Genomic DNA, 27,323 nt, shown 5'->3' with positions numbered 1-27,323 from the left:
CCCACACAATCAACTAGGCAGATTCTGTGCTTATGGAATATATAAAAGGTCATTGAGAGCTTACACAAAAGAAAATGCACTAGTACTGATATATGTAGACACTGGAGGAAAGAACACATAGGAGGAGAACCAGATTAGAATTTGCGCTGCCCCCACAGCAGGCCCAGAGATCAGCACAGTGTTGGGGAGCATCCTCGGGAGGTGAGATGGACTGTGACTCCCAGCACGGGAAAGGACTCTGACAGCAGTGACTCAAGAAAAAACATTTATTATTCTCATGTCTTGACTTGCTCTGTAGATTATTTATAGACCAGAGATAAAATTGCCAACACCCATTGGATCATCAAAAAAGCAATCAGTTCAGTTCAGTTGCTCAGTCGTGTCCAACTCTTTGTGATCCCATGAATAACAGCACACCAGGCCTCCCTGTCCATCATCAACTACCAGAGTTCACTCAAACTCATGTCCATCAAGTCGGTGATGCCATCCAGCCATCTCATCCTCTGTCATCCCCTTCTCCTCCTGCCCCCAATCCCTCCCACCTCAGAGTCTTTTCCAATGAGTCCACTCTTCACATGAGGTGGCCAAAGTATTGGAGTTTCAGCTTCAGCATCAGTCCTTCCAATGAACACACAGGCCCTGATCTCCTTTAGGATGGACTGGTTGGATCTCCTTGCAGTCCAAGGGACTCTTAAGAGTCTTCTCCAACACCACAGTTCAAAAGCATCAATTCTTCGGCGCTCAGCCTTCTTCACAGTCCAACTCTCACATCCATACATGATTATTGGAAAAACCATAGCCTTGACTAGACGGACCTTTGTTGGCAAAGTAATATCTCTTTTTTTCAATATGCTATTTAGGTTGGTCATTACTTTCCTTCCAAGGAGTAAGCGTCTTTTAATTTCATGGCTGCAATCACCATCTGCAGCAATTTTGGAGCCCCCAAAAATAAAGTCTGACACTGTTTCCACTGTTTCCCCATCTATTTCCCATGAAGTGATGGGACCAGATGCCATGGTCTTCGTTTTCTGAATGTTGAGTTTTAAGCCAACTTTTTCACTCTCCTCTTTCACTTTCATCAAGAGGCTTTTGAGTTCCTCTTCACTTTCTGCCATAAGAGTGGTGTCATCTGCATATCTGAGGTTATTGTATTGTTCCCAGCAATCTTGATTCCAGCTTGTGCTTCTTCCAGCCCAGCGTTTCTCATGATGTACCCTGCATATAAGTTAAATAAGCAGAGTGACAATATACAGCCTTGACATGCTCCTTTTCCTATTTTGAACCAGTCTGTTGTTCTGCCGGGGTCCAGCCCCAGCAGGATCCAGGGGTACCCTCAGGATGACGGCCTAGACAATAAGGATAGCAAAGCAGAGAGATCAGAGGCTTGCTCTTCCTTGATTAACACAGAAAGCCAATAAAGTTCCTGTGTTCCAAGGAGTCATCCTGAAAGAAGAACAGAGAGAGAAAAGGAGGAAAAGGAAAAAAAGAATGACATGGGGAGACCAAGCTTCGGTGAGCGAGGCTCATAACTTTATTTTCAAAAGGAACTTTTATACCTTGACTTGTACATAGAGGGAAATGAAAGATGCAAAGTCATACAGAGTCAGCCCAAACATTACATCTGTTTTGTCTTTATCGAAACCAGGATTTTTTCTGCATACCTTTCCTATAAACAATGTTGTACACAATATCTTCTGGCCTTGGAGGCCTGTGGACATTTTATGACCCTTTTTTGATAAAGGCTGCTCAACCAGAAAACTTATTTCCCTTGAAGTGTTTTTTCTTTATTTTCCCCAGACTCAGAAAGTATTAAACAGAGTTACATTCTCACAGAGCAAAGGTGCAATGGGTCACAACAAAGAAAGAACCAATTAGCTCAAAGGTCTGATGTGGTTAATTCCAAGGCTGTTACTTGTTTTTCTTACATTCCAACTGTGTTAACTAATGCACTCCCAGGTGTACAATGGATAAGGGATATGGGAACTTGGCAGCAAGCATTGGCCCAGTAATGAAGCCCTTCACCAGTACTATCTATTCTAATAATTTTTCATCCCTTAAAGGACTCTATGCTCATTAGGACTTTTAGAATGTTTTGGCTTCCCGTGCCTTTCAAGGTTGGGGAATTGTGAACAATCATTTATGTTAATTGCAAGAGTATGGATAAACCTGTCAGGCAAGCTAGAAAGCCATCAGAGGGGTTTGAATTGAAACACTCCTATCATGCCCATTAACTAAAGCCCTAAGTTGACTTTTTCCAGAGAAAGATGGTCGGGGATAGCCCCCTGTTGATGTCAGAAGAGTTGGTGAAAGGCACAAAATAGCAAGACAGACAGATTCTGGTTTTGGGGTAGATGCTCGAGCAGATTCAGGGGGGTCCCTTGAAGCCTGATCCACCTTTGCCTGTCAGGTCTCTTCCGCATGACCTTTGTCATGGGTTGGATCTCCCATGGTGGCTCCCGGCAATGTTCCATGTCCATTTCTAACTGTTGCTTCCTGACCTGCATATAGGTTTCTCGAGAAGGAGGTCAGGTGGTCTGGTATTCCCATGTCTTGAAGAATTTTCCACAGTTTATTGTGATCCACACAGTCAAAGGCTTTGGCATAGTCAATAAAGCAGAAATAGATGTTTTTCTGGAACTCTCTTGCTTTTTCGATGATCCAGCAGATGTTGGCAATTTGATCTCTAGTTCCTCTGCCTTTTCTAAAACCAGCTTGAACATCTGGAAGCAATAGAGTTCCAGAAAAATATCTATTTCTGCTTTATTGACTATGCCAGAGCCTTTGACTCTGTGGACCACAACAAATTGGAAAATTCTGAAAGAGATTGGAATACCAGACCACCTGACCTGCCTCTTGAGAAATCTGTATGCAGATCAGGAAGCAACAGTTAGACCTGGACATGGAACAACAGACTGGTTTCACATCAGGTAAGGATTACATCAAGGTTGTATATTGTCACCCTGCTTATTTAACTTATATACAGAGTACATAATGAGAAATGTTGAATTGGATGAAGGACAAGCTGGAATCAAGATTGCTGGGAGAAATATCTATAACCTCAGATATGCAAATGACACCACCCTTATGGCAGAAAGAGAAGAGGAACTAAAAAGCTTGATGAAAGTGAAAGAGGAGAGTGAAAAAGTTGGCTTAAAGCTCAACATTCAGAAAACGAAGATCATGGCATCTGGTCCCATCACTTCATGGCAGACAGATGGGAAACAGTGGAAACAGTGGCAGATTTTATTTTCTTGGGCTCCAAAATCACTGTGGATGGTGACTGCAGCCATGAAATTAAAAGACGCTTGTTCTTTGGAAGAAAAGCTGTGACAAACCTACACAGTTTATGAGAGGGTTATCCTACTCCTTCACGACTCCCTCCCCAGAACAAGTCTCCATCTCTAAATCTTTTGTCTCTATTTTCATCTTTTATATTTTGTCCTACCTCCTTTAGAAGAGATTGGGCTGCCTTTCTCAGTGCCTAGTGTCCTCTGCCAGCGTTCAAAAGTTGTTTTGTGGGAGTTGCTCAACATTCAACTGATCTTTAGATGAATTTGTAGGGGAGAAAGTGATCTCCCCATGCTATTCTTAAGTCATCTCGGGACCACCCCCTCAACATGACATATTATATAGGGTTGAATACAGATAGCAGGATGAGAAATTAATGAGAAAAAAGTTTTTTGTGTTCAAAATTTTGAATCGTGTATACATTCTACATTGCAGTTTGTGAAAATAAAACATGCAATAGATTTTAAATTTCTTGTAGACTTCTAAGAGCTCTTACCCATTTTAGGGTTCTGTAACCTGGTTGTCTGACCCTCTGCTCAGGTATATACAGGAGATTTGAACTTCATTTTCTATCTGGCATCATCCAAAGTTAAACTTGAGAAAAAGGTGAGAGATGTGGGTCAAAGAGAAAAAGGGAATTCTCATCTGGACAGAGCAGATGAGGAAGCCAAAGAACTTTCTAAGGTTCAAAGCCCTGAAAGAGGGATTGGAAAACAAAAATGGGGCCAAATCGAAAGTGTTTGTTATCAATAGAGACTAGGCAAAAATCAAGCCTGGAGAGACTTGAAGAAGTGACAGAACACTAAGTGAGTTCAAGGAAAATAGGGAACACATCTGATTTTCTTGCTATTGTACCTTCAAGCCTACTACACTGATAACACACATTAGGAATTCAGTTAAATTAATAAATGAGATACTCATGGTTGAGCCTAAGAAGGAATGTTTAGGGCCAAGTCAAAGCTAAACTGTGTATTAGGCAAAGTTTTACTTTGTCCCATCAATTCCCTCTGTCAAGGAAGATTGGTATACTTCTCAGATTTAAAATTTTAGCTCTAATTGTAGAATGTAAAGCTGTAGTAGAATGTCAGAGAATTAGGAAAAGATGGTTTCTGCTGAAAGCAAACAAGACAAAAGAGAGGAGACAAAGGACATTTACTGAACATTTCCCACTGTCAAGTATGTCACGTGTGTTATTTAATTCTTACAACAACATGTTGTAGGAGGTTATAACTATTACCTGTTTTGTCAATAAAACACCTGGGGCACAGAATGTTTAAGTAATTTACTCAAGCTTGTACAGCTTTTAAACCACTCTATGGTGGAACAAAGATACAAACCCAAACCTACTTGACTTAGAGTTGGGTTCTCAGTCTCTACCTTAGTATATTTCCAGGCCTGCTTACTGATAAGAATTATTTGCTGTGCTTGTAAAAGCTATGAGTTCCTAGGATCCAAATCTAGAACTTACTAAATGAAAATCTCTAAGGATAAGGTCCTGGATTGGGTATTTTTCCCCCTATGGAAGCATTTATTTCAATTATAGAAAAATAACACTATTTCAAATGTAAGATAACTAAGATGTATATTTTTGCCTTATATACACATACTCAAATGTCACATGTGGTTTTTAAGATACTCTTTTTTTTTTTTAATTTTTATATTTTTATTTATTTTACTTGGAGGCTAATTACAATATATTTTTTTTTTTGCCATACATTGACATGAATCAGCCACAGGTGTACATGTGTCCCCTATCCTGAACCCCCCTCCCACTTCCCTCCCCATCCCATCCCTTTAGGTTGTCCCAGTGCACCAGCTTTGAGTGCCCTTTTCATGTGTCGAACTTGGACTGTTTATCTATTTCAAATATCGTAATATACATGTTTCAATGCTATTCTCTCAAATCATCCCACCCTCCCCTTTTCCCACAGAGTCCAAAAGTCATTTCTTTATATCTGTGTCTCTTTTGCTGTCTCGTGTATAGGGTTGTCGTTACCATCTTTCTAAATTCCATGTATATGTGTTGATATACTGTATTGGTGTTTTTCTTTCTGACTTGCTTCACTCTGTATAATGGGCTCCAGTTATCATCCACCTCATTAGAACTGATTCAAATGCATTCTTCTTAATGGCGGAGTAATATTCCATTGGGTATAAATACCACAGTTTTCTTATCCATTCGTCTACCGATAGACATCTAGGTTGCTTTCCTGTCCTAGCTATTGTAAACAGTGCTGCAATGAACATTGGTGTACAAGAGTTTCTTTCAATTCTGGTTTCCTCGGTGTGGATGCCCAGCAGTGGGATTGCTGGGTCATATGGCAGTTCTATTTCCAGATTTTTATGGAATCTCCACACTGTTCTCCATAGTGGCTGTACTAGTTTGCATTCCCACCAACAGGGTTAGAGGGTTCCCTTTTCTCCACACCCTCTCCAGTATTTATTGTCTGTAGACTTTTTGATAGCAGCCATTCTGACCGGCATGAGATGGTACCTCATTGTGGTTTTGATTTGCATTTCTCTGATAATGAGTGATGTTGAGCATCTTTTCATGTGTTTGTTAGCCATCTGTATGTCTTCTTTGGAGAAATGCCTGTTTAGTTCTTTGGCCCACTTTTTGATTGGGTTATTTATTTTTCTAGTACTGAGCAGCTTGAGCTGCTTGCATATTTTAGGGATTAATTCTTTGTCAGTTGTTTCATTTGCTATTATTTTCTCCCATTCTGAAGACTGCCCTTTTACCTTGCTTATAGTTTCTTCGTTGTCCAAAAGCTTTTAAGTTTAATTAGGTCCCATTTGTTTATTTTTGCTTTTATTTCCATTACTCTGGGAGATGGGTCATAGAGGATTTTGCTGTGATTTATGTTAGAGAGTGTTTTGCCTGTGTCTTCTTCTAGGAGTTTTATAGTTTCTGATCTTACATTTAGATTTTTAATCCATTTTGAGTTTATTTCTGTGTATGGTGTTCGGAGAAGGCAATGGCACCCCACTCCAGTACTCTTGCCTGGAAAATCCCATGGATGGAGGAGCCTGGTAGGCTGCAGTCCATGGGGTCGCTGAGTCGGACACGACTGAGCAACTTTACTTTCACTTTTCACTTTCATGCATTGGAGAAGGAAATGGCAACCCACTCCAGTGTTCTTGCCTGGAGAATCCCAGGGATGGGGGAGCCTGGTGGACTGCCGTCTATGGGGTCGCACAGAGTCGGACACGACTGAAGCGACTTAGAAGCAGCAGCAGCAGCATGGTGTTAGAAAGTGTTTTAGTTTCATTCTTTTACAGGTGACTGACCAGCTTTCCCAGCACCTCTTATTAAAAACATTGTCTTTTCTCCATTGTGTATTTTTGCCTCCTTTGTCAAAGATAAGGTGTTCATAGGTGCGTGGATTTATCTCTGTGCTTTCTATTTTGATCCGTTGCTCTATATTTTTGTCTTTGTGCCAGCACCATACTGTATTGATGACTGTAACTTTGTGGTATAGTCTGAAGTCAGGAAGGTTGATTCCTCCAGTTCCATTCTTCTTTCTCAAGATTGCTTTGGCCATTCGAGGGTTTTTTTGTATTTCCATACAATTTGTGAAATTATTTGTTCTAGTTTTGTGAAAAATACCATTGGTAGCTTGATGAGGATTGAGTTGAATCTATAGATTTCTTTGGGTAGTATACTCATTTTTCACTATATTGATTCTTCTGATCCATGAACATGGTATATTTTCCCATCCATTTGTGTCATTTTTTATTTCGTTCATCAGTGTTTTATAGCTTCCTATACAAAGATTTTTTGTTTTTTTAGGTAGATTTATTCCCAAGTATTTTATTTTTTGTTGCAATGGTGAATGAAATTGTTTCCTTAATTTCTCTGTTTTCTCATTGTTAGTGTATAGGAATGCAAAGGATTTATGTGTATTAATTTAATATCCTGCAACTTTGCTATATTCATTGATTAGCTCTAGTAATTTTCAAGTGGTGTCTTTAGTGTTTTCTATGTAGAGGATCATGTCATGAGAGTTTTACTTCTTCTTTTTCAATCTGGAGTCCTTTTATTTCTTTTTCTTCTCTGATTGCTCTGGCTAAAGCATTCAAAACTGTGTTGAATAGTAGCGGTGAGAGTGGGCACCTTTGTCTTGTTCCTGACTTTAGAGGAAATATTTTCCATTTTTCACCATTGAGGATAATGTTGGCTATGTGTTTATCACATATGGCTCTTATTATGTTGAGGTATGTTCCTTCTATGCCTGTTTTCTGGAGAGTTTTTAATCATAAATGGTGTTGAATTTTGTCAAAGTCTTTCTCTGCATCTATTGAGATAATGTATGGTTTTTATATTTCAATTTGTTAATGTGCTGTATCACATTGATTGATTTGCTAATACTGAAGAATCCTTGCATCCCTGGGATAAAGCCCACTTGGTCATGATATATGATCTTTTTAATATGTTGTTGGATTCTGTTTGCTAGAATTTTGTTGAGGATTTTTGCATCTATATTCATCAGTGATATTGGCTTGTAGTTTTTTGTTTTTTGTTTTTTTGTGTGTGTGTGGCATCTTTGTCTGCTCTTGGTATTAGGATGATGGTGGCTTCATAGAATGAGTTTGGAAGTTTACCTTCCACTATAATTTTCTGGGAGAGTTTGAGTTGGATAGCTGTTAGCTCTTCTTTAAATTTGGTTTCAAGATATTCTTAAATTAACAATAATCAATTTAGAATCAAGGTAGTATCTGTGAATAGAAGAGATGTATTAAGGCTATATACAGGGAAATGGGAAAATACAAGGTGATCTCATGCAGTGATTCTCAAATTTAGTGTGCATTACAATCATCTGGACAGTGGAAAAATACCTTTAGGGGACTGAAGGCAAATCACCAGATTAAGTAAACCCTTGGTCTCAGAATAAATATCAAAATGACTGACTAAAGATACAAACTTTGTTTCACAGGGAAGAACAAAGACAAGATACATCATGATATATGAAATCAGTCATTTAAGAGAAGTGTGACTTCTCTAAGTCTCAGATTCAGGAATAATGATACTACTCTTAAGACTTTTTCTACAGGTCAGATAGTGTACAGTAAGTGCTTCCCTAATTCATAATACACCACTACTATCATTATTTCATCACCATCATCATTACTATTGGATACAGAGGACATTTTCCCCTACACCCACTCCCAGTTTCAAATAGCTATTATCTATTTTAAAAATCAAATGACCACTTGCTGAGTTCCAGTTCATTGACTACTGGCACCATTTTTAAACTGGTAACATTCTTACTAGCTTCAACCAAGTATATTAAGATTTCAGTACATGGTTGAAATGACAGTTTTTGTCTAAACTACTGGCTTAGTCAATGGAGTCACAGAAGAAAGCATAAAGCTTACAAAAATGTGTGCCATTTCTAAAGCACCGATAGCTAGATGAGTGAACTGCTTTGGAAAGTAACCCACTTTAGACAACCTCTGATGTTGCTTACATTGTTTTCTGACTCTCACATTATCTATAGATGGAAACAAAGGAATAAAACATCTATAATCTTCATCACTTCCTATAGTCAATATACTATACAGTACTGTTTCATAGGTAAAGTTTTGGGCCATTTAAGTAATTCCCACATAAATATCTATGGTTTTAACATTCTGAAACTGAAACAAAGCTAAAGAGGTGCTCAGCCAGGCTAAGACAGGGTTCCTCAACTTCAGCAACATTGCTATTTAAGGTTTGATCATTCTTTTTTGGGGGGGAGAGTGGGAACTGTCCTGTGCATTGCAGGATGTAGGGCATCCCTAGCTACTACATCCCAGGAGGAATGTGGCCAACTTTCCAATTCTGACAACCAAAAAATGTTGCCAGACATTGCCAAATGTCTTTTGGGGGCCAAAGTCACCCCCAGTTGACAACTACTGAGCTAGAATTTTACAAAGACGTAACTGTAAACTCTGAGTGCATAGATTATACAAGATTGTGTGTAATTTTACTAAATTAAAGTGTATAGTACAACAATTTCTGCTATACTATTTATGCTAGGGCACATAGTTTTCATAGAAGACTTAAGCATATATTATCCGCAAAGAATTATCTTTTTCGTATTGAAAACACTAATATTAAACAGGGGCAAAACAACAATACAGCTAATCCTGCAACCATTTTTAAACCTAAACTTATGCTTTACAACCATTTGATAAATGGAGACCTAGATAAATCACTGCAAGTGTCTTTCCTTCTGAATTTGTAGTCTCTTGCTACTTGAAAGTGTTTCTTTTCAATCTGCAGCTTCTTTGATTCAGATTCCAAAAAATGCAGCCTATCATTCTCCAGTTGTAAGCATTCTCTCTCAGGTTTTAACTTCTCGGTTTCTATACCCTGTGGCTGATGTACGGACTTTTCCCCTTGATCAAGTTCACTTCCCAAAAATGGCTTCTGAGTTTACTGTCTGTAACCTCAGCTTCTCTCTTTCAATCTGCAACCGCTCCTTCTCCAGCTGAAGTCGCTCATGCTCCATGTCTAAATGTCACAGTCTCTCTTTCTCAATCTGTAGGCGTTCCTTTTCTACCTGCAGTCTTTCCGCCTCAATATCAAGCCTTCGTTTTTCCAATTCTAGTTTCTGGAATGTTTACAAGCAAATGGGGCTCATCATATGCAGACCTAGATGGTGTTGAGTTCAGAGTAAAAAATTCATCAATGTGGGGGAAATCAGGAAGTTCATTTTCCCTCCTGGAATCTGGTATGACTGATGACATTTCTTCTTCCTTAAATCTCAAATTCAGGACTCTGGGGATCTCTTTCTTCTTCTTCTTCCTTGACCTCAGGATCCACCTGCATCCCTGAAATCTGCCACATTTTGCCAATCAAAATCTATATCACTTCGGAATCCAATCTTTTCATCTATCTCTTCAGTGAGAGTCATCTAAATCAGATGTGGGAAGGGGAAACCCTGAACCAACTTGCTTAATGTTCGCCTTCATCTTCTTTCTCTTCATAAGGGCTTGCCAGTCAAGGTAACTCCTTTTCACTTCTGTCCCTGTTCTCTGTTCTCCTTCTCCTACAGCATTCACATGCTGTGCAATCTCCTCCCAAGTCATTTGCTTCATCACATTAATTGTTGTATTAAGCTGCTTAGAAAAAATTACTTCCTTCCTTTCTGTAATTTCTTTCAAAAGGGTCTGAGTTTCTTGTACACTGAAATTGCTTTTCCTTTTCAATTGCTTCATTTTCTAACTTAAATGCAGTTTTTACAGTAAGGGAAGATGTGAAAAGAATTTGAGGAATGCTACAAAGTACAAAAATCAAGGACAATTCCTTGTTAGTACCTTGTCTAAATCAGTTTTCTATTCATCTAGTAGCACATGGGGTTGGAGGTTTCCTGCTAGCCTGGCGGCACCTCCCCCTAGATTCAGTATTTTTAATGGAATTACCAGATGACCTTTTTCTTTTTGGAGGAAACTTTAAGGAACACTGCCTGACACATATACTCCTGGGTAGAAATCCCATAACAAAAATTATTGGCTAGAGCTTAATATTTCATTTATCAAGGAAAGAAACTTAGATGCTTTAAACTACTAGAATAATTATCTTTGTGAAAATTCCTAGAAACAAGTGTTCATTAATTTGTGCTTATAAGTGAAATGTGAATTGTATTTAAATGGAAGAATATTGTGGTATATTTCACTCCTTCAGGAATTGATCACAAGGTGAACACTATTTGTAAAGGAAACAAACAAACAAAAAAAATTACTCATTTGTTCAAAATTGTTTTTAAAAGTTTTTAAAAACATTCGAAAAGTTTTTTCGAATTTCAATTAATGTTCCATAACATAAAAGGTGGTTAATCTCTAAAAGGAAAAAATTAGGCTAGTTGAATTTTTAAATAAAAAGGCTAGACAAAGGCTTGATTGAAAATGTTAAACTAACTTTGCACCATGTATTTTACTCAAAGTTACGTAAGGGTAATTAATTTCCAATGGAAAGACTCACTAATTACTACCAGAACAGAATCAGGTTAAACAAGCCCTGAATTTGGAAGAAATGCAAAAATATTTATCCAGTGCAGTGAAATCTAACTCTATAAATACTATGATGATATGTCAAATATTTTAAGATGGTCCCACATATTTCTTAAGTTTTTCATGAATATTAAGTTTGCTATTTTAGGTTTAGTTTCATTAGGCTTCATAGAAGTCTTCAAAATCGCAAAATTTAATAAGTCCAAGGAAACTTAACCTTGGAAACAGGTTTTATAAAAGTAATTAAAATAAATTGCAGTTTTAATTAATGTTTACTAGGTAGATTGGTTTAGTGCCACAGTGTCTAAAAATTCAATATTTTATAGTTTCAAAAACCTCAAACCACTTTATATTACTTTGAAACTCCATATTCATAGTGAAGAGTAATTACATTTTAGGATTTTTTTTTTCTCTGAAAAATGTACATATATATATATTGGCCAAATAGCTAGTTTTTGACAAAACATATTTGCAACTTACACTGTAACTGAATAAGAGCCTGTAAAACAATATTAAGTAATTCTTAATTACTTAAGTTTAAATGTGTTTTGCAATTTATTTTCTGAGTACAGAGATTAAATTTTGTCTTTGAGGGGGTTTTGTTTTGCAGTGAGGAGTAGGATAAATTCAGGCAGTTCAGAATTTAGGGAAACAACTTCAAATGCCAATGCATCAGTCTGAGATTATGAACCATTCTATTTAATGACTTAAGAGGAAACCTTGCAAGTATTAAAATGCTGACCAAGAGAGACCTCTGGTTTCAGGGTAGCATCCCCAATAACCTGGTAACAGGCAAATTCCCTCCAATATCCTTACATTTTAAATTAACTACAGTGATTAAAGAGAAGGAGGTGAGTCATCATTTGCTGGCAAAGTAAACTACAGAAGCTGGAAGCACATGGAGAATTGGAGGTAATAAGGGAAGAAATCTGGAGCAGTAAGGTTGGACCAAGGATTTGATAAGACAGCCTAAGAAATGAAGAGAAATCAACTAGCATTATGCAAGCATGTGGGATAGAACAGTTGATTTTTGAAGGGTTAGGTTTCCATAGACAAACTGTTTCAACCTGAGCAGTATTCTAGAAGAGGGTTTGGAAGTCAAAGTTGTTTAGTAAATCACAACTGATCACATAGGAAAACCAGAAATGTGATGGCAAATGAGCCTATCCAGAAATAGGAAAAATTGAACTGGAATTAAGACAGCATCTGTCCAATGTAAACATCTTAAAATAATGTTATGGTCTGATTTAGTCTCTCAGACTCTGGACCTCTTCACTAGTTCACCTGTACGTATTAGGTAGGAAGGAGGCTTATACCCTGGCATCTAGCTGATTCTTGTGTTGCTGATGTCCGCTGAAGTAAGGTTGGACAGTGCCTGACCTTGGATATTCAGCTAGCTTCTACTGATTTCATTTGTGGCTCATGGACATTTGGTCTGTTCTTTCTTAGCTCATTAACAGCCTCAAGGTCTCTCCCTATCTATGATTCATTTCAAATCTAGCTGCATTTTATTCACTCAGCCCACTATGTCCACCTTGAAGTCTATGCTGCTCTGTCCACAGTTACAGAGCCAGTTCTAACAGTAACCCCACCTCCACCACCACTCTCTCAGGAATTCTGAGATTCATCAGAGCCACTCAGGGCATCTGGGGAAGGGGGTGGCAAGAAAATGAGAGCCTTAGAATTCACCTTTTTCTATCTTTTTTATTTCTAGTAACAATAAATACAAACAATATATATTCTTTTCTGAGATACATTTTAATACATTAATAATTATTTTATATAATTGAAATGTTTACTATATATTAATATGGTTAACATGGAACTGAAAAAAATGATTTTATTTCTCATACCATATGGTAAATGCCCATATTCTACTCATAGAAAATGAAATAAATCACTTATGTATGCAAAGTTAAGTAGCTTTGCGCACAGTCTCCCCTGTGGGAAGAAGGTCACTAAAGCTATTATGTTCTTGTAGGGGAAATGGGGGTTGTATGTCTACTAACAATATTTTCAATCATTGTCTTATCTATTACTGTATTTGAAAAGAAACACAGAATTAAATATTATAATTAAAATTCAAGGAGAACAAATAATCCTTAAGCACTAAAAAAATTCAATGAATTACTTTGAAAGTATAATTTCACTTTCAAGTACCAAATATACATATACAACACAACTATACAACCAACTATACATGTTCTCCAAATGTGGGCAATGTACTATGTAATGCAATTTCATTCTCAAATAAAAAGTACTTCATTATTAATTTTTCCATATACTAACAAAGATATACAACATATACTAACAAAAATTGTATAAATTAGCTAGCCCAGACTTTTTAATATAAGGATATCAAATATTACAAAAAGAATTAACACATACATTGATAATTAAAGTACAACGTGTAGCATTCTTAAATGTAAAATCCTAATGTAAATCAATTTTTTGTACATGGAAATCGCAAAATATGCAGTTAAGTCTAACCCATTCAGAAACAATAAATTTTGCTTCATATATTGGCTTGATAGAATGTTAGATGCCTTATTAATATGCAAGCACTGTACTAATTGCTAGGTCCAGAAATGATAATACCCCTACTCCTAAGAGTTTCCAATTAAATAAGACAGATATGTAAAGAAGTATTTACACTACAATGTGATACTCTAGAGAATTGTACTCTTAAGTAATTCCGGCAACCCTGTTACCCTTGGAACCAATAGCATAATTTGTTGAACTAGTTAGTGACTGCTTTGGTTTCTATTTTTTGTATATGCTTTAGTCTCTTTTAGAAGTATTATTAAAATTCTCAAAACCATACCTAATGACAAATGATCAAGACATTAAAATCTGGCTTCAGAATTCCTCTCCCAGAAAATGTTTGTGATTATGTCGATAGTTGATAGGAGAGATAGCAAAGCTCTAGCTCACACTGGATTTATAAGAGCTGATTAAGGAAATGAAGTGCTTGCTTTATTAGATTATGCAATGCTCATCATGCTCAACACACCAAAAAAGCAATAGAGTTAGGATAGATTTTTCTGAGGCAAATGTACATGTAGAAGGTATGTAACCTTGGCCACTGTGGCAAGTTTTAAAGTGTTAAGCATTTAAACAAGAAGGAAAGTGATGACTTGATTTTAGAGGAATGGAAGACATGCTATTTTCAATACTTATGGAGACAGCAACCTAAGATCAAGGACTGAAAGTTATTACAGGGAGGCAGAGTTGCTTTCAACCTTAGGAAGAACTTTCTAATAGAACTGTTTAAAAATGGAGGCAGTGAGCTCTTCACCCTGAAAGAACTGAATTAGAATTTGAAAAGAAAATCATCTGTCAAGGGTATTTTAGAATTTAGAGGGGTTTTCTATACAAGGCTGAAAGCTGTATTAGATTTTACCTTCAAGTTTGAATACGAATCTATGATTTAGAAAAGTTATCTCTTGATCAGTGTGTAATACCATGCTGTGATTAAAATCCCTATTTTAATACTATGCTGATTAAAACCCCTATTTATAAATGAAATTTGATTAAGCATCTTAGTGTAGTCAAATATAATTTATAAACAGATTTTTAAAATTAAAGATATCTTTCAAAGCACATCATCTTTAAATTCACTACATATTGCTATATAGCCACATTTGCAGTGAAATAATTCAGGACAAAATTTTAGGTAATGGTCTTTCAGTTTCTATTCGATGTAAAACAAATGTGCACTTATGGTAAACAGAAGGAGAAATCCCTATTAGCAGCTCACTATAAATGTCAACACCCTTTACAGAGTTTTTCCGAAGTGATTTAAAAAAAGAACAAATTTCCTTCAACAAGAATGCTCCTAAAATGATGTAATTTTATGACTCACATCTTAATGAAATCTTGAGTATGCAGGCAATAAAATCAAGTTACTCAGAATGCCTAAATGCTAAACAAACTGGAGGAAGCAATTAGTCAAAAGGCAGAAAAATATTAAGATCAAAATGTGCAAATAAAATATAGAAATCTTTGGTTGTGTACTCCTGTGTAGGAATTTATTTATTTGGGCTCATTTTCTGCCACATGCCACAGTTTTTGATATTTAGTCTTATTCCAAATATGGCTTTATAAAGTGGAGTGAATTCTGTTATGCTGAACAGAAACTGGCTTCCTTTTAAACTTTAGCCTTTCATTTTTAGGTTGCCCTCAAGAGCTGTCCGTTGGAAGGCATTTTTCATCCTTACACATTCAATTCTAAATATACGGGTTTCCAAACATTGGATCCAATTAAACTGAGAACGATGATCCAAAATATATTCAACAATATATTTAACCACTACATTTATTGCTTCCAAATCTCAAAAGGTAAACAGATGTCTCCCTCTATATTTGACTCTGATTTTCAAGTCAGATGCCTTCATTTAGGTACCCTGAACACATACTCAATTGCTCTTCTTGGTATCTGGGGAAAATGGAATCATGTTGCAGGATGTGGTTGCTCTCAAATAATATTCTAGCTTTCAAGAGTAACATATAGTGAATACTGTTGTGATAAAGACTGTTTCCCCTCCCCAACCAAAATTGAGTATTATATGAATGCAGTTAATTTGATTATGCAAATATTCTTCATACTGCTTTTATTTCACAGGCAATACATGAACAGGTGCTCTACATTATAAATCAAGTTTGAAGATAGTTCTAAAAATGTTCATTAACTTTGATATCATATAAATGTTGAATTTAATCTTTTTTATGTTTAACAGTGACACATAACTACTTTCAATTTTAGTGGACACTAGGATACTACAATACTGCAATTTTTTTTTTTTTGCATGCATAATCCATTTACCAGGACAAATGACAATTTGGAAATGTTATTTAGAATTTTGCTACAAGAATGAAAGCAATCTGGATAATGAGCTTAATTATTTTGTCTCTTACAATGCAGCACTGACTGAAGGATGATAATGAAAGGAAACTTAAAAGAAAAAAAAAAGAAGGAAGAAGTCATAAAGGGATATTGTTTTCTAATCTTACAGACAGGAAAAACAGCTCCTCATGGGTAGCAGAATAGACTTGAGAGATCACTGAGATTTGCAAGAGATCAAGAATAGAGGGCCAAGGCAGAAATAATATATGTGGTTCTTGGTGAAGCCAAAGTGATTGCCAAGATCAGAATAATACCAGTTAAGTCACTGACCACGTGTACATGTGCCTGGGTTTCTTGAGGATTTTGAACACCCAGAACCATTTTTCAATAACCATTTAGTAGATCAAATGAAAGTGTTCCCTTTACCAGATGATGCAAAATTGGAGACTACAAGATTAATTGCTAAGAGAGCCAAGCCCAGCACAGATTGCCATAATGTCAAGGAAAAAGAACAGTAAGTAAAGGAAGAGTTTGAGGTTTTATGACTAGACAGACTACTTTTTTTAGTTATAACTGATGAAGAACACTCAGGTACAGATGTAAAGGGATGACAGTAAGTGAAAAACAATCAAGTTTCCTGCAGCAATTGTGGAAACTAAGGCACAAAGCCTTGTGCATTGAAAAGTGTTTAAAATCAAATGCAGAGGGAGTTACTTATGGCTTGGTAACAAGGATACTTCTAGTAACATCAGGAACCAATGGCCGCAGTTGCTCTGTGACAACCCAGAGGGTTGGGGTATGGAGGGAGTTAGGAGGAAGGCTCTAGAGGAAGGGGAAGTATATATGCCTATAGCTGACTCATGTTGATGTGTGGCAGAAACCATCACCACATCGTAATTATCCTCCAAGTAAAAATAAAATTTAAAAAATCAATGGCCAGTGAGAAGAATGGTAGAAATCAAGATATAATAATGAAACAAGATCAGGAAGGGATTCTATTTTGCTTTAGTTTCGCCCTTCTGGAAATATTTGTTTATAAATGTTTAACAATTTAATCACCCACTGTGTTATGGTTTTTCTTAAATAACTTGTTTTCAAAGTGCCACATAACACACAGAGAAGGTCTCCACTGAATTTTCTTTCTTACGCACATGACACACATATACACACCCACAGAGAGAGAGAGAGAGAACAGGGCAGAGCCAATAAAGGTAGGTAGGGAGGAAGCCACCAATACTACAGAAGAATTTTTAGGCAACTAATCATCTGATTATGGACAATCCCTGATTTTTGAATTGCATAATTTAGTCTAGCATTCTGTTCCATTTTGAAAAATATATTTGAAACCTATGATTACATAAATTTTATATGGTAAAATAAAAGGACCTTCATTTAGGCATATTTCTACTTCTAAAGAATATTTACAACAGATTAACATTTACTACAGTGTGTGGGAAACTTCATTTGATTCCAGAGAAATACAATCTACAGATTACCTGAGATATAAATCAGGTCCTAAAACCTAAAATACCTGTATCGTTAAAACTGATTAAAGAAACACATCCTCTTACAAGGCAGAATCATCTTAGCTGAGAACAAGGATGATTCTCTTTCATTGTTTGGGTTAGAGATGATTAAACATCAAATAAGTTGCAAGTTTCACATGTTTACTATCAATACCAAAAGCCCAGTCACATTTTTAAATTTAGTAAATAATTCACAATGAATAATGTGCTGAAGAAGAAAACATACACAGCAGTTTACAGCTGGTATACATCATCACAAAAAAACTGACACAGTACTAACTGAGATGTTGAAATTTCTTACTGCAACTCAAATTTGGACATGCAAAAGTTTAAGAAATGCCAACAACAGTGGTCCACTTAGCTAGAGGTCAGATTTTCTATATCCTCGCTTACATTGGAATCTGGCAACAATATGGAAAAGTATTTTAGGACTACCATCCCAGAATCCAAGAATGTCACTAAAAGGATTACATGTCAAGATAAAATCAGGTCAGGTATAACTTGAACTGATTAAATAAATCAAGACAGTTAATTTACTGAGCTTGAGCCAGAAAATAAAATACCTCTAAAAACTGAGACTAACTAACACTGAAAACTAATAGAATAAGCAAATTTTAAGACATTTCAGTAACTGCCAACAGCATTACAGTACACTATGCTCTTAATGACGAGTTGAATCAAAAAATTAAAATATGTTTAGTGTACAGTTTTAGAAGGCTGGGGAAATACACTTCATTTCAGAAAATTTTCTGACTGAAAAATAGTGAAAAAAAAGAAAGGGCTTAAAAATAGCTAACCAATGATCAGAAAAAATAGGAATTCAACTACTCTTATACCTGTAGTAACAAGATAGGATTCTCACCTCTAATATATTTTATACTTCATATAATATAGTATAAATAAGTCATTTTTACTACCTAAAGAGACTTCTCCCATTTACATTGTACAGTTCTGTGAAGTATGATTTGTTTTTCTGTCATGGATAAAGTACTTTAAGAATCAAAACATCAAAGCCTGAGTTTTACTTACATATGAAAATACTAATATCCTATTCTCCAAGAGTAAATTAAATACAGTTTTTGGTAGAATGTATTGTGTATTTTAAGTTTCTGGGAACTGCTAATTCATATATAGTATACATTCATAGTATTTTTCTAATATGGTATACATTCATAGTAATTCTCTTATAGAAGGTCTATTTTATCTCACTAAGCTGTAAAGACCTTTTTACCAATAATTAAAGTTAGTAAATTTACTGCAGGCTTCTAGAACTGCAATTGCTTTAGAATGTCTAATCATACACTACTTTTAGAAATGATTAGAAAACCATGGGTCTCTGTATTTATTAAACTGAATCACCTGGCAGTAAAATTCAGTTAAGGCTCTTGGCATTGGTGAAACTTCTTCCCACTCAGACCTGCTGCTGTGGTAGACTTGAACTTCATCTGTGATTTCATCTGGTGCATAATCACCACCTAATATATAAATTTTATCTTCAATTCCAACCGCACCTGCATTGAAGCCTGCACATTCAAAAGATCCTTCACCCTTCCAAACACAAGTATCTGGACAAAAACTATAAACCTTATAAGTGGAAAGGTCACATATATAGAGTGTGCAGTTTACTGGGACAGCTTTAATTAGTGTTGCATGAAAAAACTGCCCAAACTCTGCCACTAGTTCAGACCACTGATCAGTTGTAGCATTGTAGTTGAAAAAGCAATCAAGTGATGGGTTAAAAGCATCTGTAATTTCTACCTCTGATCCAAGAACATAAATTACATTTTGGCATGCACTTGCTTCAGGATAGTATATGCCCCTGGGTAATGGGCTAACAGACACCCATTCTTTGGAAAGAGGATTGTAAGATTCAACATCTAAGAGACTTTTAATGTCCTGAGATCCTCTAGTTTTTCCACCTATGACAAATAATTTATTGAGAGCCATAACTGATGTATGCATGGTTCTTGGTGTTTTCATAGTTGATACCAGGAAAAAATCATTTTTGACTGGACAGTAGCACCAGGTTTGATCAGTGGCATCATGATATGATTCTGCAATATGAAGCCGAACTGTTCTACAACATGGCCCTTTGCAACCACCTGTCAAGAATATTTTCTCCCCATAACTAGACAGACTAGATCCTGGCAAATCAATCAGGTGTGACTGTGGCAGTATCTTCCATGAATCACTTTTAATATTATAGCAAAACGTATATTGAGCTTCTCCATTTTCCTCAGTTTTGTGAACAAATATGTATTTTTCAGTTGTGGATGGTCGAGCATCAGGGAAAAGTCCACCAGAACCTTGCACACACTTAATTGCATCCATGATTATGTCAAAACAGTTTGTGCTTTTGAGTAAACACTCTTCATTGAGTAGACAATCTTGAAGTGTCTCCTCAGATAACTGACATAATCTTACTTTTTTAATTAAATAAGGCAGATGTTTTTGCCTTGATTCTAAGTTATGTTTAGTCCAACTAAGGACAACTTTCAGTACAGTTTCTTCTTCAGGAACATTTAATTCATCTGATTCCAAACACTTTTGCAGTACTCCAAAATTCATCTCTAAGAAATCACTGGATTTAAATAATAAAGAGAAGTGATGTTGTACAAAGTATAAAGCATGGTCAAACAAACGGGCAGAGCCATAGCTATCTGATATAGATAATAATTGTAAACAATTGACAAGATTAATACTTTTTATTAAAAAGTCACTGCAAGCTTTGGATAGGAAGGAAACTTGAAGAAATGATGACAACTGGAAGAACATTTCCACATTATCATCTGTTATCTTTGTTTTTCCAGTATAGGCATAATCAAGAAATGCTTTTACTGCTTTGGAGGACAAATTAGTAATGGTAACACTTCCACCATCTCTTTCTTTCATGTTTACTTCAAACATAGCCCTGCAAAAATGAACACAGAAGAACAAATAAACAGGAATATTTTATTCCAAGATAATTTTCAATATGACCTTAAAGAGGTTTCTTTCACTCTTAGGTTGATATAAAATATATTTACAAAATACATTTTTAAAGCATCCTAATAAATTAATATCTATAATAGAGACCATATTATTTATCTGTAAAATACACATATTACACAATACCACATTGAAAAATACATAGATTACAGCTAAGCCATAGCAATGAATCCAAAGGCTATAAAAAGATTCAAATTTTGTGTCTGATTTGATGTTCTTATACATTATTCACAAAATTGGGGTAAAATCTAATGGCTGAATTTATTTACCTATGGATTAATTTAGTATCAACTCTGCAGGTGATAACTAAAATTACTTAAAATACAGGATAAACTTACATATATATTATCCCCACCTGGTAATGTTGATGCCACTCTAAGAAACTGGGAACATTTTTGGCTCATTTTAAGCACAAGTATAAATTATTTGGAAATGTTTAGGCAGGAGACTAAGAATATTTCATGACTGGCTTTGGTAAGAACAATATTGCCATCCATCCTTAATTAACTTTATATCCAGAGTTACTAATTTTTACACTTTAAACAAACCCATTAACATGGTTTTCAGTAGAACTGCAAATAAAAATTAAGGTTAAAGAGGAAAGGACTACAACAAAGAACTAAAGATTGCCAGTTGAACATTCATTAAGACTAAAGATCATCTGACTTTGGGCCTGGTTTAACATTGGTTTGTTTTTGTACCGGTATTGATTGTCCAGGATACCTTTGTGAGCAGTGCCCAAGTACTCTGCAGGCATGCTTAGTTGGTTAGCGTGTTAAGACTCTTTTCAACTGCATGGACTGCAGCCCGCCAGGCTCCTCTTCCATGGGATTTCCCAGGTAAGAATACTGGGGTGGGTTGCCATTTCTTCCTCCAGGGTATCTTCCCAACCCAGGTTTCAAACCCACATCTCCAGCACTGTAGGTGGTTTCTTTACCATCTGAGCTATGAGGGAAGCCCCCAAGTAGTACTGGGGGAAAACTAAATTTCATTATTAAAGTCTATTCTAGAGAGTAACTAAAGCTACTAAAGAAACACTAGTGTCCACCTGAAAAATATGAGGAGGCTTCCAAATACAGAACACTCCTTAGGAAAAGGATGATAAAGCTCCTTTCTAACAGGGATATTCAATACTTCTTAATATAATAACAAATAAACATGGTTACAAAAATTTATACATATTCCACATATATATTTCAATGTGATCAACTTAGAAACATTAACCTGTGGTGATAATCATATTAGATTATTAAGATATCTATAGTCAGTTTAAGGTAATAATAAGAGTGTGGCCTCTAGACAGGGCTGCCTTATTAACTGTGTGACCTTGGGGAGCTAACAACTTAATCGTACTTCAAATTCTTCTGAAAATGCGGATACTAGTAGTACCTATGCCACAGAGTTATGAGAGGAACAACTAAGTTAACTGATGCAAAATATTAGCTGTTATTGGAGTAGGAAATGGCAGCCCAGTCTAGTATTCCTGCCTGAAAAACTCCATGGACAGAGAAGCCTGGTGAGCTACAGCCCATGGGATTGCATTGCAACTGAGCACATTAGCTGTTACTATCATTTTAAGGAAAAAAAGTTTTCTAAAATCATATGCATTCCTAATTTACCATCAGCTTCCACACTGTCTCTGAGAAGACATGTAATATCATATTTATATACTTCATCCTATTCATCTTTAAAGTGTTCAGTTAACTTCCATCTCAAATTTACTGTGTTATCATAAACTGGTTATACAATAGTGTGCTTGTTTTTGAATCTTGTCTCCAGGGACTTTATATTTCAATCATAATTTTCATTTTTCAAAAACATTATAAAGGGCATTTACCATGCACTGTGTACTTTTCTGCTATTTTTAATTTTATATACCCCAATATTCCTGTAAGTTTATAGCCCAATACTCCAGTGAGTTTGATCATAACACAAAATTATGACTCAGTGGCCTTATCTACAAGAGCGTAAATTATATAGACCTTCTAACTACATTTATACACATTTTTATGTGAACTATATACTCATTTAGTAAAATATTATATATCATAAAAGATTCAGGTCATTATAAAATTGTCATTTGTTTTACTTCAGAACAGGTACAAATTTTTAAAAACACTGTTTTTAACAGTAATTTTTAAAAATTGAAAACAGATCCCTAAAAAGCTAAGCTGTAGGCATAACTCCAACATAAAGAGTAGAAGACTGCCAATTCAAATGCTCACATGAACTTCTTATTTTGTTAACATGCAAACTTTATAAGGAAAAAAACTGCATGTTCATACCAAATTATTTCCATTTTTTGGCTAGATTTGGAAATAAGTTCAGCTAAAAAAAAGTCAGCTAATAATATTAATAAATAATACAAAATTCAACTTAATAACAATTAAATTCAACAATAATAACTGAAAGTAGTGGACACTAATCAATTGTTGTTATTTAGTTTCTAGTGTCTGACTCACTGCAACCCCATGGACCATAGCCCACCAGGCTCCTCTGTCCATGGGATTTCCCAGGCAGGAATACTAGAGTGGGTTGCCATTTCCTTTTCCATGGGATCTTCCTGACCGAGAGATTGAACCTGCCTCTCCTGCATTGGCAGGTGGATTCTTTACCAAGATACCAGGGAAGACTGACCTAATCATTGCATATATGTTATTTCATTCAACTCTCACTAATGACTTTATGAGCTAGGTCCTATTTGTCTTATCCTAATTTTTTACAAATAAAGAAACTGATACATAAAGAGGCTAAGTTACCTAAGTTCAGTCTAATAAGTGATGGAGCTGGAATTTAGATTTAGGGCATGTGTATAAAGAGGCCAAATACTTACCTATTATACTGTATTGCTTCCTCTAATGAAGAGGTGATATGAAGGATAAGGGAACAAAAAAGAGTTCCTTGGAAGAAAAACTGAATTCAAAGGGAAGTGGAAAGAAACTAGTGGAATCTGAAAATGGGAGAGCATAAGGCCAGTTAGGGCCCCAGTGGAGGCTGAAGAATAACTTAGGTTACCTGAGAGAAGAAATGAGAAGAATACCTGAAGACATATAGTCTAGTTAGGCAAAAAGCTAGTAAAAGGTGTAGTTCCCCTTGTCCTCAGTAAATTGTGATGTAGCACTGAGCCACTGCTCTCAAATTCAAAGCAGGAAACCCTAGAGAAACTGGTGTTTAGTGACTTCCACTGGTGGTCAAGTGGATAAGACTATGCTTCCAATGCAGGGGGCATGGTTTGATCCCTCATCAGGTAATGAAGATCCCACATGCCACATAGGAGAGTCAAAAAAAAAAAAAAAAAAAGGTGTTTAGTGAGTAGTAGATATCAATAAACTTGCTGAATGAAGTACAACCTGTAAGATTTAATCTTGAGCAATAAGGGTATGGTTTAATTATATGTTGGTAGTAAAACAAGAGTTAAATTAAGGATTAAAACCAGTATACGTTAACTTGTATCTAGATGTTTTTGTATCTTATATCTTGCTCTTCTTTTATCAAGTTTGTTAGAGATTTAAACTCTGCTTACTTAGAATTGCTTCTGAAACTGAACTTAATACAAAATATTGCACTTAAGATTTAAGTTTATTAAAATATGACTAGGAGGCCTGAAGGTCAGGACGTCAGCAAGAGAGGTTTGCCTGTCTGACGAATAGGTCTCAGAGGTATTACCTTCATACAGTTACCACAATACTAAGGTCATGTGTCTGACCCTTAACCACGAAGAATCAGAAACCCACTGTTGTCATAGTGGATTCTAACAGTGTTATGACTAGTGCATTCCTTGTAGGATGATTTACTTGGGGAACAGAATTATACTCAGAATCAAAACAAGTTGAGTGCTCTCCAGAAATGGCTCTGGAAGTACTTCTCCCCACTTTAGGATGATCCAGGCTAAAGAGAAGAGAAACTCTCCGCATTAGAGTACCTCTTCCCTGGACAATCCATGGGATACAACCCATGTCCAAAACGTATTTTTTTCTCAGATGCCTCATTTTCTTTGAGCTTGGCTTCCATTTCTGCTCAGTCTATCCTTTTCTCTTTTGCCAAATTATACAGTGCAGGGGACCTCCCAAACAAAACTGACCCCACATCAAAACAATTTGTTTTTCCAGAACAGTAAGGACTAATGTTTAACTTTGGGAAATCCTAGCCTGGGAAGACTTGAGCTTTAAAAAAGGTATTCTTATATTTTCATATTAAAAAAATCATTAGTTAATCTAGGTTCTAAGTATCTCTTTTTAAGTATTAAAGATTACTATTCCATACTCTGTAGGGGAAAAACTCAGTTACAGTCATAAAAATAACTTAATTAGTGGTATCATAAAATCTGAGGGATAGACAGACAAGGTAAAAGTACCTGAAAAAGTCACTGCATGCTGCTAACACACAACGATGACATGGGATTATTTCATCTTTCATGATTATTTTGAAATCATAAAAGATATTTTGTTCTCGAAAATTCTGTAGTATACTTAAGATTTTCTGTCCATGATCTTCTGACACAAGGAAGTTGTTTTTCTTCTCAGATGGAATTCCATTACATGAGCCTTTTTGATTGAAATCATATGAATTATCCATAGCCACTTCTATCTGTTCTTAGAACTAGAAGGAAAAAAAAAAACAAATCACTGATGTAGCAGTCTTAATGAATTTTCAGATCTAAAATTCGCCCTCTTAGTGTAAATCACAAAAAAATGCTCACTAAAAACAATCATAATGGTAAATCTTGTCCCACACACTTGTTTTCATGACATTTAACAGTAAATTCCTTTTAAATTTTTATATTGAGCTCACTGAAATTAAAAAGTATGTTATTTAGTAATAAAGTTCGAGGCTGTATAATTGCATTAAATAGTACAATTATAAGTTGTATTAAAACCTGACATAGAATCTGACTACATGTCTAGTCTTGTTACATATAAGTGGTATAGCTTTTATAAGCAGGTATCATTTGAGTATCTATCCAACACACCCCTCTCCGCTCCCATCCTTTTCCTTCTGGTAGCAAACCAGATGTTAAAATGTTGATATTGAAGCACAGGTACATGTCTTCTGGGATTACACTTTTAAAAAATGACTGGTTGAAAAAGAAAAGGGTGTTAAATTAACTGGCTATGGCCTTTAGTAAGGAAGGAAAAGTCAACATTGGTTCAAGCTGTCCTATTTGAAAGTAAGAAAGCCTTTTAAGTGAGGTCAGAAATCCAAGATAGTTGAAGGCCAGATTAACTGACTTTCCCAAACCACAAATTTAGTTTTGAGCATAAAAGTTTATACCACAAAAAGCAAGAAAGTAGGAAACAGCAAGACAGTAAGACTGGGATCTAGGTGAGTCAGAGAAATAGGAAACCTTGAGTCCTTAGCATATTTCTGTTCTGGTTATTTACTGCTTTGCAAATCACCCCAAAACTTAGTGGTTTAAGACAACTTAGTCTCTCATGGTTCTGCAGGGTTAGATGGAGCTTCTTCTTTGCAGGCTTTCATATGGTCAGTAGGGTGGCAGCTCTAGCTGAAGGCCTGATCGGGTCAGAGTCAGATGGCAGCTCACCTGAAGGCCTGATTAACCTGGGTGAGAGGTCCAGTATGATTTCCTCACTCCCATCTCCTTCATATGGGATGGACAGCTAGAACAGACAGGGCTCTCTCCCCCTCTTGATGCACTCTCTCCATCAGTTCAGTTCAGTTCAGTTGCTCAGTTGTGTCCGACTCTTTGCGACCCCATGAATCGCAGCATGCCAGGCCTCCCTGTCCATCATCAACTTCCGGAGTTCACTCAAACTCATGTCCATCGAGTCAGTGATGCCATCCAGCCATCTCATCCTCTGTCGTCCCCTTCTCCTCCTGCCCCCAATCCCTCCCAGCATCAGAGTCTTTTTCAATGAGTCAACTCTTCGCAGGAGGTGGCCAAAGCAATACTTCCTCATAGCATGGCAGTCTCAGGGTAGCTAGACTTCTTACATGGTAGCTGTGGTCTATAGGAGGAGTTTCAAGCCCAGGTGAAAGCTAGACGCTGGAGAAGTAGTCTGAATTGTCCTACAACATCAAGCAAAGCTCATCTCTGTGTTATCCAAAGTAGTAAGCATGAGCCATGTATACCAATTTACATTTAAACTATTTAAATTTAAATAGAAGTTTAGTTCCTTGGTATAGCCATATTTTAAGTAGTCAGTAGCTATATGTAATATGGTGGTTACTTTTTTGTGTCAACTTGATTGGGCCATGGGGGTACCCAGATATTTGGCTAAACATTTTATCTGGGTATGTCTGTGAAGGTGTTTTTGGATGAGACTAACATCTGAATCAGCAGACTGAGGAAAGCAGGTTGCTTTACTTAATGTGAGTGGAACTCACTGAATCCATTAAAGGCCTGCAAAGAACAAAAGGTCCAGTAAGAAAGAATTTTTTCTGTCTGCCAGACTGTCTTTAAGTTGGAGTATCAGACTTCTCCTTCCTTTGGACTAAAACTTGGATTACAACTTTCCTGCTAATTTTACTAGTAGGACCAGTTTTCTGATGTTAGGACTGCTTAGCTTCCATAAGCATATAAGCTAACTCTACAGAGTAAATCAATCTATCTTCCCTCCAATTGGCTCTGTTTCTCTGGAGAACACTAATACATGTGGCTAATGATTACTGCAGTGTACTGTATTATACAGGAAATAAGGAGTATTTCCATCATCATA

At 36.2% G+C, this 27,323-nt stretch overlaps 1 protein-coding gene and 1 pseudogene across 5 annotated transcripts in view; both read right to left on the bottom strand.

Moving 5' to 3' along the window:
• Positions 1-9,485: 9,485 nt before the first annotated feature.
• Positions 9,486-10,569, bottom strand: LOC129628387 (myb/SANT-like DNA-binding domain-containing protein 4; annotated as a pseudogene).
• A 2,835-nt stretch (positions 10,570-13,404) lies between these two features.
• Positions 13,405-27,323, bottom strand: part of KBTBD3 (kelch repeat and BTB domain containing 3) — a 77,418-nt gene continuing 63,499 nt past the window's right edge. For all 5 annotated transcript variants that reach the window (XM_055547443.1, XM_055547444.1, XM_055547445.1 and 2 more), the window contains 2 exons: positions 25,001-25,245; positions 13,405-20,569 (listed from right to left, as the gene is read on the bottom strand). In XM_055547443.1, the coding sequence (XP_055403418.1) occupies positions 18,967-20,569; positions 25,001-25,221 (1,824 nt within the window). In that variant the 5' untranslated portion in view covers positions 25,222-25,245 and the 3' untranslated portion in view covers positions 13,405-18,966. The remainder of the gene's footprint in view (positions 20,570-25,000; positions 25,246-27,323) is intronic.

Source organism: Bubalus kerabau, chromosome 15, assembly GCF_029407905.1.
Source record: "Bubalus kerabau isolate K-KA32 ecotype Philippines breed swamp buffalo chromosome 15, PCC_UOA_SB_1v2, whole genome shotgun sequence".
Taxonomy (NCBI): Eukaryota; Metazoa; Chordata; class Mammalia; order Artiodactyla; family Bovidae; genus Bubalus; species Bubalus kerabau.
This window is presented reverse-complemented; position numbering and strand designations above follow the sequence as displayed.